Consider the following 12,482-nt stretch of genomic DNA (forward strand, 5'->3'; position numbering starts at 1 on the left):
CTTGTCCGTCTATATGTCTTAACTGCACTTTGGCTGCCTATTAAGATGTTTGCTTGTATCGTACTGGAGTGAAGGAGTGGCCTAATGGTTAGTGTAGTGGGTTTGTGGACCTGGTAAACTGGGTTCCATTCTTACTGCTACCTGACGGCAGTGGGTTAAGATCCTGGGGAACCAGGTTCAACTCCTTCTGCAGCTTCGTGTGACCTTGGATGAGTCACTTAACCCTCTATTGCCCCAGGTATAACAGTAGTACAATATACTACCTAAACTGTGAGCCCAATAGTGAAGTACCTGTACAGTGAAGTTGTAAATTGCTTAATATAAGCAGTATATAAATACTCAAATGAAATGACATTGTGAGCATCATAACTGCTATTTGATTGTTCAAATGCTTGTCTGTTCAGGTATGTCATTCGTATTGTGCAGAGACATCATGTTTATCTCATTTCTATGTTATTTGAATGTTTCATTTGTATCATGCTAGCATCGTGAGTATATTTGTTATATGAATGTGCTTTCCATACTGCCTAATATGTATCATTAGTAATCTACTGATATTTATTAATTATTGACTTTCCCATTAAAGAAGAAAAACCAGCAATAATTAAAAAAAAAAGGAAAAGCAAAACATAGATCTTCACTGGCTGATTAAGAAGCTGAGGGATCCTTTTACAAAGGGGTGCTAGCGTTATTAGCACGTTCTGAAAATAAGCATACGCTAAACACTACCACGCCTTTGTAAAAAAAAAAAAAAAACCTGAGTGTTTGAGTGGAGATTGTTTTACCCAGTGATTAGTGGCATGAAAAGTTTTTAAAGAGAATCATACCTTCTTTGAAATAACTAAACAAAGAAGATAATAAATCGATCTTTCAAGATTTCTCAAGCAAAAAGGCTTCAAAATGGGAAGACTCAGAATATATATATTTAATGCCTTGATAGGAAATCAAACATCAACAAAGAAAATGTTAAAAAGAAAAAAAAAAAGCACCAATTTATAAGAATGTGGGGACTTTATTTGAAGAAATTGTTTCCTCTGGAACTGGGAATCTTAGGCAATATCTTTTTGACCAAAATATAAAACATCTGTCTTTGACAAATACATTTTAAGACATCAATTTTAACTTTTTCCTCCAAAAAAATGTGAATATAACATTTTATATATTTTTTTCTTAATATTATGTGTGATAGCCGTGTATTTTCTCATAGTTATAATACTGAACTAGGAACAAGGAGAGCCAGGCTCAAATCCTCCTTCCGCTGTCACTTGTGATCTTGGGCAAGTCACTTTGAGGACAGCTTTCAAAGCCATTAACCAGTGGGGAAATTGGCTATCTTGGGGTTCAGGAGAGGAGAGCAATTTTCAATTTGTCTAACTAAAGTTATGTGCAGGCTTTACAACACGCAAACTCTTAACTGCCTTAGAGGGGTGTGTTCCTAAAGGCATGGGTTCGATTGAGGGAATCAAATACAGTTGCAAAATGGGATTTTCAGTTACGTTCACTCATCCTTCTCTTCCCCCCCCCCCACCCCCCCCCAATTTCCTCCAGTCACTGAAGGACATGCCAATTCTGTGGGTACTTGAGTATCAATGTAAGTGAATTTTCTAAAGAAACTACATGCATAATTTTCTTACCTAAAGGGTTCAAAGATAGAGAACCATATCTAAGTTCCCAGTGAAAATGTTCCCATTTGCCCCATATTGCCTTAATTATTCATTTAAATAATATTTCTTCAGCAGGAATCTGTTTTACCTGTGTGTAATTTTTTGAACTGTGATTTAGGGCACTTTGTAAATGCTGACGTAAAGAAATTACTACTAATACTGAAGTTTAACCTGCAAAGGACGTGTTGAATTCCCCACAGGGACACTTACAGTGACCGCAGTGGCAGTAGTTCCCCTGATTCAGATATCGCAGAGCTGAAGCTTCCATCCATAAACCACGACTGATTACAGGTAATGTGCAAAAGCTTCTCTTGATCATCCTTTTTGTTCCCTTCTAATGATGAATTACACTCTGTGATAAAAATAGCAAATGATAATTGGCCTGTTTAAGTCCTATCGTGCCTTTAGTGTAACTACTCTTTTTCTGAAGACCAGAACTGAACATTGAACAGACCTTTGCTCCATAACCTTCTGGACAGACCTAACATAGTAGGTGACGACAGAAAAAGACCTGTACGGTCCATCCAGTCTGCCCAACAAGATAAACTCATATGCGCTACTTTATATGTATATCTGACCTTGATTTGTATCTACCATTTTCAGGGCACAGACCGTAGAAGTCTGCCCTGTACTAGCCCCGCCTCCCAACCGGCGCTGCCACACAATCTCTGCTAAGCTTCTGAGGATCCATTCCTTCTGAACAGGATTCCTTTATGTTTATCCCACGCATTTTTGAATTCCTTTACCGTTTTCATCTCCACCACCTCCCGCGGGAGGGCATTCCAAGCATCCACCACTCTCTCTCCGTGAAAAAATACTTCCTGACATTTTTCCTGAGTCTGCCCTCCTTCAACCTCATTTCATGTCCTCTAGTTCTACCGCTTTCCTGTCTCCGGAACAGGTTCGTTTGCAGATTAATACCTTTCAAATATTTGAACGTCTGTATCATATCACCCCTGTTTCTCCTTTCCTCCAGGGTATACATGTTCAGGTCAGCAAGTCTCTCCTCATACATTTTGTAACGCAAATCTCATACCTTTTTTGTAGCTTTTCTTTGCATCCTTAGCAAGAAACGGCCTCCAAAACTGAACACAATACTCCAGGTGGGGCCTCACCAATGACCTGTACAGGAACATCAACACCTCCTGCTGGTCACACCTCTCTCTATACAGCCTAGCAACCTTCTGCCTGCTAAAAGCCATTATAATGCAAGTCGGGAGTTCCTGAACTGCTCTAATCCTACTGCTCTTAATTTTTTTTGGTTCACCTTACTGTCCTGGTTGATGATATATTCCAGTCTGGCAAAAAGAATCCCCTTCCAGATTCCTCCAATTCAAACAACTCTAACAGATGCGTCCAAGTTGGGCTGGAGAGCTCACCTTGGACAACCTTAACACTGAGCCCAGGAAAGACTTCCTAGAGCTAAGCAGTATGGAATACTGGCTTTCAAAGATCAGTTATCCAACAAAGTCATCCTGGTTAAAACGAACAACAAGGTGGCCATGTATTACATAGACAAGCAAGGAGGGACGGGATCATACATCTTGTGTTGGGATACTGTCAGAATGTGAAAATGGGCCATTTCTCACAGAACGTCTCTCAGGAACACACACCTGCAGGAGCAGTGTTGTGGCAGCCCAACTGAGTGGAGTCCTACAATCACACGAGTGGACATTGGATGACGAAGTTGTCCATAGGATCTTTTGAGAGTGGGGCACCCTATCGTTAGATCTCTTTTGCCACTCTGTTCAGCAAGAAAGTACCTTGGTTCTGCTCCAGGATAGGGTCACGCAGCAAGCTAACCTCAGATGCCTTCTTTGTGCACTGGGGGGGAAGTTTTTCTGTATGTGTATCCTCTGATACCCCTCATAGCGAAGACCATTCTGAAGCTCAAGCAAGATCAGGGAGCTTGACTCTCATAGATCCTTATTGGCCAAGGCAAGTATGGTTCCCACTGCTGCTTTCTGTTAGAAGTCCTATGTGACTGGAATGTTTTCCAGTTAGTTGCTGAGGCAGAAGTATCTGGCTTCAATTTATTTTTGTACACTTACAACTGAATAACTTAAATTCAGGTTTAATATATTGATTTTAGCTAATTCGGGGGGGGGGGGGGGGGGGTCTTTTACTAAGCCGTGCTAGTGTTTTTGATGAGCGCTAAAAACCATAGCACGACTTAATAAAAACTGACGGGGTCTTTTACTTTCTGGCTTGTTTTAACTAGTCTCTCATGAACCAGAGTAGCTATTGTGATACTGGTCAGCTTTTTCCCTGCTTCCAAGTTATTCATGTTACTATATGTCCTTATTCAGATAGTGGTACCTTTCTGCAATCACACTTTTTTTTTCTCTTTGTTTAGGTGGCAGTAATCACTGAACAGAAGAAGAGTTTTGTGATCACCTCCCATAAGCTTTCACCTTTCTTCAACTGTTTGTTACAAGCTTTAACGCTTCATTTCTCCCCCTTGCTGAATACGGTTTCTTTGTGTTTTTCCTTTGTTTTACTCTGAATTCTGAAACTGAAACAATCCATGTACTGGGTTGACGTTACTTCCTGGTCTTTCTCTGCAATTATGAACGTCTCTATGAGAATAAAAGCAGAGACATTTGAAGACTAGACACCGGGGAAAGCTCTTACGCCAGACGAGTGGATAAGGCAAGCAGAGTGCTTTGTGTTAAGTTTGTCACAGTACAACAAAAATGTTTTCTGAACCAGTATTTATTTTATTGTATTATGAACCATGTCAGTTGAAGGCGTGACCACCAAATCATAGCTTGGCAGGGGCAATACTCCCAGAGAATCATGAATTGTGGCAGCTGCCCTCACTGGAACAGGTTGAAATCCTTTGTCACACGTATCATAGGATAAATAGAATAAAACTGATCTGCATTCACACGGAGCTTCGAGCTTTATATGTATATTTTTTTTATAAATTATTATTAAATTTTAAAAACACAGCATACAGACTAGACTAGGAGTGGCCTAGTGGTTAGGGTGGTGGACTTTGGTCCTGAGGAACTGAGTTCGATTCCCGGCACAGGCAGCTCCTTGTGACTCTGGGCAAGTCACTTAACCCTCCATCGCCTGCCGCATCGAGCCTGCCATGAGTGGGAAAGCGCAGGGTACAAAAAAAAAAAAGACTGAAAAACACAGGTACCAAAATACAACAAAACAAAATACACACTAAAATACACAAAGCTGAGTCCATATCAAAAAGTCAACTCGCAGGCGAGAGGAAAGATCTAAAGTGCTCCATTTCTGAAGACCAGATTGATGGCCGTGCAGAGAAGGCAGTACAGTCTGCTCATATTTTTTGCAGAGTAAAATCCAATTCCACCAGACAACAATGTTAACTTGAGAATTGTCCTTTCAATGCGATATTATGAGTTTCAAGGCAACAGAACAGTCTAGCTTTATGTTTTTATATATTGGTAATTGTTAAATAATAAATCCTGGGAGACAGTTAATTTTTCTCTTCTGAGAGCAGAGCAGTTCTGAGGGCGTGGAAAACTTTTGATGGCTCAACAGATTTGTTTTTTAAATTCAGTTCTACATTCCTTCTGTAGTCGGTACCGATTCATATTATCTCTTAGGAACTGTAAACAGCTGGCACCACCCAGAAGTCTTCAAACCTTGTGACTTCAGCATTACAGGCTTCACTTTTCTGCTGGATTTTTGCTGTTCTCTGATGATGAGGCACCAGTGATAACATGTTTGGAAATTTGGCCCACTATTCAATTATTAGTCAAGAAACTAACTTCTTGGCATAGCTAAAGTCCCAATAAGTAAAACACGGTTTGGGATTTATATTTTTAACTATTTGGAGTGGTAATATTTTCTCTTAAAAACATCTTTCACGTATAGAGTAATATATTCCATAACCAGCCTCTCTCATTAAAGACTATCAGGCTCATTTTCGAAAGAGAAGGACGCCCATCTTTTGACACACATCGGAAGATGGGGCGTCCTTCTCACAGAGTCATCCAAATTGGTATAATCGAAAGCCGATTTTGGACGTCCCCAACTGCTTTCTGTCGCAGGAATGGCCAAAGTTCACTGGGGGTGTCAGAGGCGTAGCGAAGGCGGGACTTGGGCATGCCTAACACATGGATGTCCTCGACCCATAATGGAAAAAAAAAGGGCGTCCCTGACGAGCACTTGGACAACTTTACCTGGTCCTGTTTTTCTTATGACCAAGCCACAAAAAGGTGCCCGAACTGAGCAGATGACCACCGGAGAGAATCGGGGATGACCTCCTCTTACTCCCCCAGTGGTCACTAACCACCTCCCACCCTCAAAAAAAAATCTTTAAAAATGTTTTATGCCAGCCTCAAATGTCATACTCAGGTCCATCACAGCAGTATGCAGGTCCCTGGAGCAGTTTTAGTGGGTGCAGTGCACTTCAGGCAGGCGGTCCCAGGCCCATCCCCACCCCTACCTGTTACACTTGTGGTGGTAAATGTGAGCCCACCACAAACCCACTGTACCCACATGTAGGTGCCCCCCTTCACCTGTAAGGGCTATGGTAATGGTGTACAGTTGGGGGTAGTGGGTCGGGGGGGGGGGGGGGCTCAGCACACAAGGTAAGGGAGCTATGTACCTGGGAGCAATTTATGAAGTCCACTGCAGTGCCCCCTAGGGTGCCCGGTTGGTGTCCTGGCATGTGAGGTGGACCAGTGCACTACGAATGCTGGCTCCTCCCAAGACCAAATGGCTTGCATTTGGTTGTTTCTGAGATGGGCGTCCTTGGTTTCCATTATTGCCGAAAATCAGAAACAGCCAAGTCTAGGGACGACCATCTCTAAGGACGACCTAAATTTCAAGATTTGGACGTCCCCAACTGTATTATTGAAACGAAAGATGGGCGTCCATCTTGTGGCTTAGTTAGAAAGAGGATAGCAATTTGCAGGATCAAAGTCATAGATGGAAAAGATCAAATTTGTTTGGGGGGGGGGGGGGTCAAGTGTTCTGGGTCTTCCGGTGTGATTGAGTCTGGCCCAGTTTCATTCTTCTTTTTTGGTTCATTTTGAGGGTCATGGTTTGCCATATATTACAATGTTTTTTTTGAAATTTTGAAGCTGACGTTGGAGTCGGTACATTTTTATGAACTCTGACTCCACAGCCCTGGGGCCAGCTGGGCAAGTCAAGCAGTTCTTCTTCCCTCCCCCCCCCCCCCCCCCCCAAAAAAAAAAGCTAGAAGTTCTACTGGCTTACCTCATGGCTTTCTTGACCTCTGAAAAATAAAAAGACCACCTAGGAGAGAACTGGTTTAGTTTGTAAGCGCAAAAAAAAGGTTAAGAAACCAAACAAGTCCTCATTGTTTTCAGAAATCCTAACAAAACACGAGTTAAACCTATTTCTTTCATCCACAAAGTACAAATTTGAGTAATTTTCTGAGTCATGTTTGTGAGTAAAGCTGTGCTCTAGCTGCAGAGATGGGCTTTAAAAAAGTTCCCTACCTCTTCTGTGGGTAAAAATACACACACAAAGCCTGTATGCATACACTTTTACGTTTCGCCTGCCAAACCTTGTGTAAATGCTGGTGCTCAATTTATGGTAGTTGGCGCATAATTGATAGTAGGTCTATAACATCGTGCCTAACTTCTGGGAACGCTCCTTGATTCTCACGTCCCTCCCATAGCCACGCCCCCTTGGAATTGCACGCTATGAAATTGTCGCATGTGTTATTGAATAGGGTGCAGGGAATATCTGCACCTAAATCCTAATTAATACCAATAACTAATAATCAGCCGTGATAACCAATTAGTTTAGGCATGGATCTAACATCTGCACCCAAAACTGCACGTCCAACTTTGGGTGACCTATGTAGAATCTGGGGGTCAATATCTATTTTTGAACATTCAGTCATAAACTTGTAAATTTTCAGAGAAAAGCCGTGGACACCAAGCGAGTGTTAATCTGCCCGATATTTAAAACCATTTAACAGGCCAGGAATGCAGTGACGATCCAAGGTTGGCTGCCACCCGGGGCGGATCGCCGATGCGCACCCCCCCCCCCCGCCCAGGTGCAGCATGACACCCCCCCACCGGCACAATGACACCCCCTGGCTCATCAACCCCCCCCCCCCCCCCCGGGTGCATTTTTAGCTGCTGGGAGCAGCCATGCGGCTCTCGGCTCAGCTGGACGTAAGGCGTCAGAAACAGCAGATCACAGCAGGAACTTCCTTGAATGAAGGCGCTACTCCAGCGCTGAACTAAAGAAGACTCTGTTTGGCTGCAGCAAATGAGGTATCTGATGCGGTGGTGGGGGAGGGTTGGTGGTGGGAGGGGGGTCAAGGGGATCGTCGCCAGGGGGGCCAAGGCCAAATCTACGGGGGCCCAGGCCCCCTCAGGCCCCACGTAGCTACGCCACTGCTGCACCCCCCCAGCAGCGTGCACCCGGGGCGGACCACCCCCATCACCCCGTCCTTGGTATGCCGCTGCAGGAATGGCTTCTGGCTGGTTAAACGGCACTTAACTGGCGATATTCAGCGGGAGATTGCCGGTTATCTCCTGCTGAATATTGCCAGTTAGCACTTGGTGGATAACCGGTTATATTGTGTGATATAACCGGCTGTCCGCTAATATTCAGCGTTTCGCCAGCTAAGTTTGGCGGCCAAATTCGGCCACTGAAATAGCAGGCCTGTCTTTGGCTGATTCAAACTTAACCAGCCAGCACTGAATATCGATTTGGCTGGTTAAGTTGAAACCAGCCAATAAACATCTGGATATTCAGTGCCGGCCAGCGGCATTGACTATCCAGGCTTTGCGCCGACTGTGGGAGTCAGCCTGGCTAACTCCCCCAGTCTGAATATCGGGCCCAGTGTGCATGCCTAGCATTTCTTAGGGTCATTTTCAAAGTGAAAATATGCATATAAATTTTGTTTTGAAGACGTAGCACAATCCACATGAGGCAGGTAAAAAAAAAAAACTTATCCCCATGATGTCTTCAACTAAAGGATCCATCAAACATATATATAACGGTATTCAAATTGTCAATAAATGGCAGTCCATGGATAACGTATCCAGTGCAAATATACCACTATAATAATGTACCATAGATGATCTTGTATTTTGTAAAGCAATAAAAACAGCTTGCTTTTGTCCAGATTTCTGTGTGTAATTAATTTAACTTAGAATTTTTATTCCGCCTTTCTAAACGTATCAATCCAAAGCAGATCAGTTACATTCAGACTTGAATGAAACATAATAAACGCTGCTGTTCTTTTCACCTTATATAGACAGGTACCTCTGTTAAGCCCCATCAGTACTGATTATGAGAATGTGAGAAGAGAAATTTTCTTATTTGCAATTTCTTTTCTATTACCTCACAACAGGACCTGCCTACCTAGTGTTTTCATGTGTGTAATATATACATTTTGTCTGATGGTTCTGTGGGGTAAGTGGAGAGTGAGAAAGCAGCTCCTCAAATCGCTTAAGCCTCCATTGTCCCAGGTACAAAATATGTTAAAAGCTTTGATTTGTAACTACAGCGAAGGCAGTGTATCAAATCTCATCCTTCTCTGCCTGAATTAGAACAAGATGGGCTCATTTGAGTTAAGTCCATAGTATCATTATTTCTGGAGAGGTGTTTAGCAGGAATTGAGGTGTCTAATCTATAAATGATGTGGTCTCAAGATTTCTCTGTTCCTCTGATCTATTACTTTCCTCGTGAGTGAGTACCCATTAGAGATGAATGGTAAGTAAGTCCATTCTGGCAGATTTGTGGGAAAATGGGAAAAATATGTTTTGCTTGGTTTCTCTGCAGTGAACTTTCTGCCATTTTGCCTCTAAAATATTGGGGATGCTGAAGGAGCTTTGCAGACGCCCAATATACATTAGGATGGGACATACTTCCTGGATTACAAGTAGGGCCAGATTAAGTAAATAGTGCTAGAAAAAAATCCGTGCTTGGTGCTATTCTATAAAGACTGTTCCAGGATGATCCCTCTTGATGGAATAGTGGTTAGTGTGGATTGGGTGCGAGGACTTAAACCAACTGAAACCTATAGTAAATCCTAGCACGCAAATTTGGTGCACATCCTCCAAATTCAGTAACTGCATAATTTATTGGAATGCCCCTGACCCACCGTGGCCATGCCCTGTTATGGTTGCACGTGAGAAATTTAGCCGTGGTTCTATGTAGAATCGAAAAACCAAAACGTACCAGGGGCCTTCAAAAAGGGTAACACCTTTATTCATATATCTTGTAGAAAACAATCCTGCAAAGAACCCGACACGGTCCGTGTTTTGGCGCCAAGCGCCTGCGTCAGGGGTAATGAAACGTAGCAGATAACATGCAACTGTATTGTAGAATTCAATATGTATACTTGAAGCGATGTATCGCGCCACCGTGTTATCCCTTTACACACAACCGAACGGAGAGATACTTTCATAAACAAACTCAATGAGTGCAAAATCGCACATAGGCAGTTGCGAGCACAACTCCAAATTAGTGCCAGTAATTGATAGCAGCCAATTATTTAGTGTTAATGGCTCATTAATTATTTGCATGCACTAAGGATCACACCCAAATTTACACACTTATTTTTGAGCTTAAGTGGATCCTTCCTTCTGACATCCCAGAGCAGTATAGAAGTTAATATATAGAAAATTGACAGAAATTTCCTTTTCTGTGCTAGCCTTGGAGGGAGTGTAGTAAGAAATTTGACATCTTTTGTTCCCTGATTTTTTGTTGACCCTGGACCTCATGAAATAAGTGATAATGATTGGAGCCCAGGGACAGATGGTGCTTTTGGATGGTGTTACATAAGAACATAAGTGTTGCCATACTGGGACAGACTGAAGGTCCATCAAGCCCAGTATCCTGTGTTTCCAAAATGGCCAGTCCAGGTCACAAGTATATGGCAAGATCCCAGAACAGTAAAACAGATTTTATGCTGTTTATTTTAGGAATAAACTGGATTTTTTTCCATCCTAATAATTGCTTATGAACCTTTAGGAAATTATCGAAATCTTTTTTTTAAACCCTGCTAAGCTAACTGCTTTTACCACATTCTCTAGAAACTAATTCTAAAGTGTAATTACTCGAGTGTAGAAATATTTTCTCTGATTTGTTTTAAATTTACTACTTAATAGCTTCATTGCATGCCCCCTAGTCCTAGTATTTTTAGAAGGGTAAAGAACAATCCACGTCTATCTGTTCCACTCCACTCAGTATTTTATAGACCTTTTGTATCTCCCCTCAGCCATCTCTTCTCCAAGCTGAAGAGGGCTTAGGCAGAAGGCCAGCTTTCAGGCCCTCTCCCTGGTTTCAGCCCTGCTTTTAAAGATACCTTGTTCCGAACCATGGTCTTTTGAGCGACTGTGAGCCCCCAGTTTCTAGTTTAAAAGCTGCTCAATCTCTTTTTTAAATGTTGATGCCAGCAGCCTGTGGTTCCACCCTGGTTACGGTGGAGCCTATCTTTCTGGAATAGGCTCCCCCTTCCCCAGAATATTGCCCAGTTCCTAACCAATCTAAAACCCTCCTCTCTGCACTATTCCTTTTGACTTGTTAAAGGGATGTGGATTCTCATCCCAGCATGATGATGTATTTTCTTTCCTTGTTTAAGACATTTAAGGGCTCTTTTACTAACATGCATTAAAAAATGGGCTTGGCACATGTTAACTTGGGACTTTTTAGGGCTTTTTCTTTTCTTTTTGCAGGCCACGCGATTTTTTTTTTTTTAATTAGTGGGTGAGACCTGTATAAAGATGAATGTGGGGAGCATTTACTGCCTCCTATTTAGGAAGTGCTAAGTACTCCTGTGTTAACTCTGCGTTAGTGCATTCTGGCTATCTGGTTAACACAGACGCCCCCTTCCAAAAAAAATAATTTTGAAAATTCATTAACCTGTGCTTAGGGCACAGAAAATGCAATAGTACCATAAACGCTTTTAACACATTTTGCGGTAAATGTTTTTCTTGAGTGCTAAGCATGTGTTAGGGCTTAAGGGGTCCTTTTACTAAGCTGCGGTAAAAAGTGGCTTGCGATAGTGTAGGCGCAGGTTTTGGGCGAGCGCAGAAATATTTTTCAGCGCACGCACTAAAAATGCCTTTTTAAAAATTTTGGCTGAAAATGGACGTGAGGCAGAATCAAAATTGCCACACATCTACAGTATTTTGGGTGTCTGACCTTATCGCCAGCCATAGACCTAGTAAGGATTCTGCGCTGTAATGACCTACACGTGTCAGATGCCACTTGGTGCACGTCCTCTATATGCATCTGAAAACAATATTTTCCAGACGTGCGTAGCTGATGCGCACCAAAAATGAAATTACCACAAGAGGCACGCGGTAGTCGGGTGGTAAGTTCATTTTGGTGCACGAAGAGCCTTACGCAGCTTAGTAAAAGGGCCCGTTATTAAAACCACGTATTGCTGGTATATTTTTACTAACAACAACAATAAACTTGGACCTTATTCCTGGGACCAGTAAGCCTACATCCTTTTTATGTGGTATAAACAGATATTGATTTCCAAAGACATACTCACAAACTATGCTGAGACTAGCTGTTAAGCCCGTTAAAACGGGCGAGATTTGTAATTCTCACCTCCATGTCCAGCAAACCTCCTCCTCTCCCCTCCCCCGATCCATGTCCAGCAACCCTGTCATGTCAGTGCAGGGGGCCCGATACGGAGGGGGGAGGGAGCGGTGGGGATGGGGGGGAAGTTGGTGCGCCCCAGCAGCAGCAGGCCAGCAGCGTCCGTTTCCCTCTCTGTTCCGCACTCTGACGTCATCACGTCTTGACGCGAGGATGGGACAGAGAGGGAAGTATCTACTGTGCATTTGCGGGTGAGTCGGTCACTTGTCTTTTATATGT

The 12,482-nt window shown here is 42.8% G+C and overlaps 1 protein-coding gene across 5 annotated transcripts in view; it reads left to right on the plus strand.

The window, feature by feature from the left end:
- CTPS1 (CTP synthase 1) overlaps positions 1-4,579 on the plus strand; it is an 83,459-nt gene extending 78,880 nt beyond the window's left edge. For all 5 annotated transcript variants that reach the window (XM_030217929.1, XM_030217928.1, XM_030217930.1 and 2 more), the window contains exons 18-19: positions 1,865-1,955; positions 4,021-4,579. In XM_030217929.1, coding sequence (XP_030073789.1) covers positions 1,865-1,949 — 85 coding nt within the window. In that variant the 3' untranslated portion in view covers positions 1,950-1,955; positions 4,021-4,579. The remainder of the gene's footprint in view (positions 1-1,864; positions 1,956-4,020) is intronic.
- Positions 4,580-12,482: the final 7,903 nt, after the last annotated feature.

The sequence above is a fragment of the Microcaecilia unicolor genome, chromosome 11 (assembly GCF_901765095.1).
Source record: "Microcaecilia unicolor chromosome 11, aMicUni1.1, whole genome shotgun sequence".
Classification (NCBI taxonomy): Eukaryota; Metazoa; Chordata; class Amphibia; order Gymnophiona; family Siphonopidae; genus Microcaecilia; species Microcaecilia unicolor.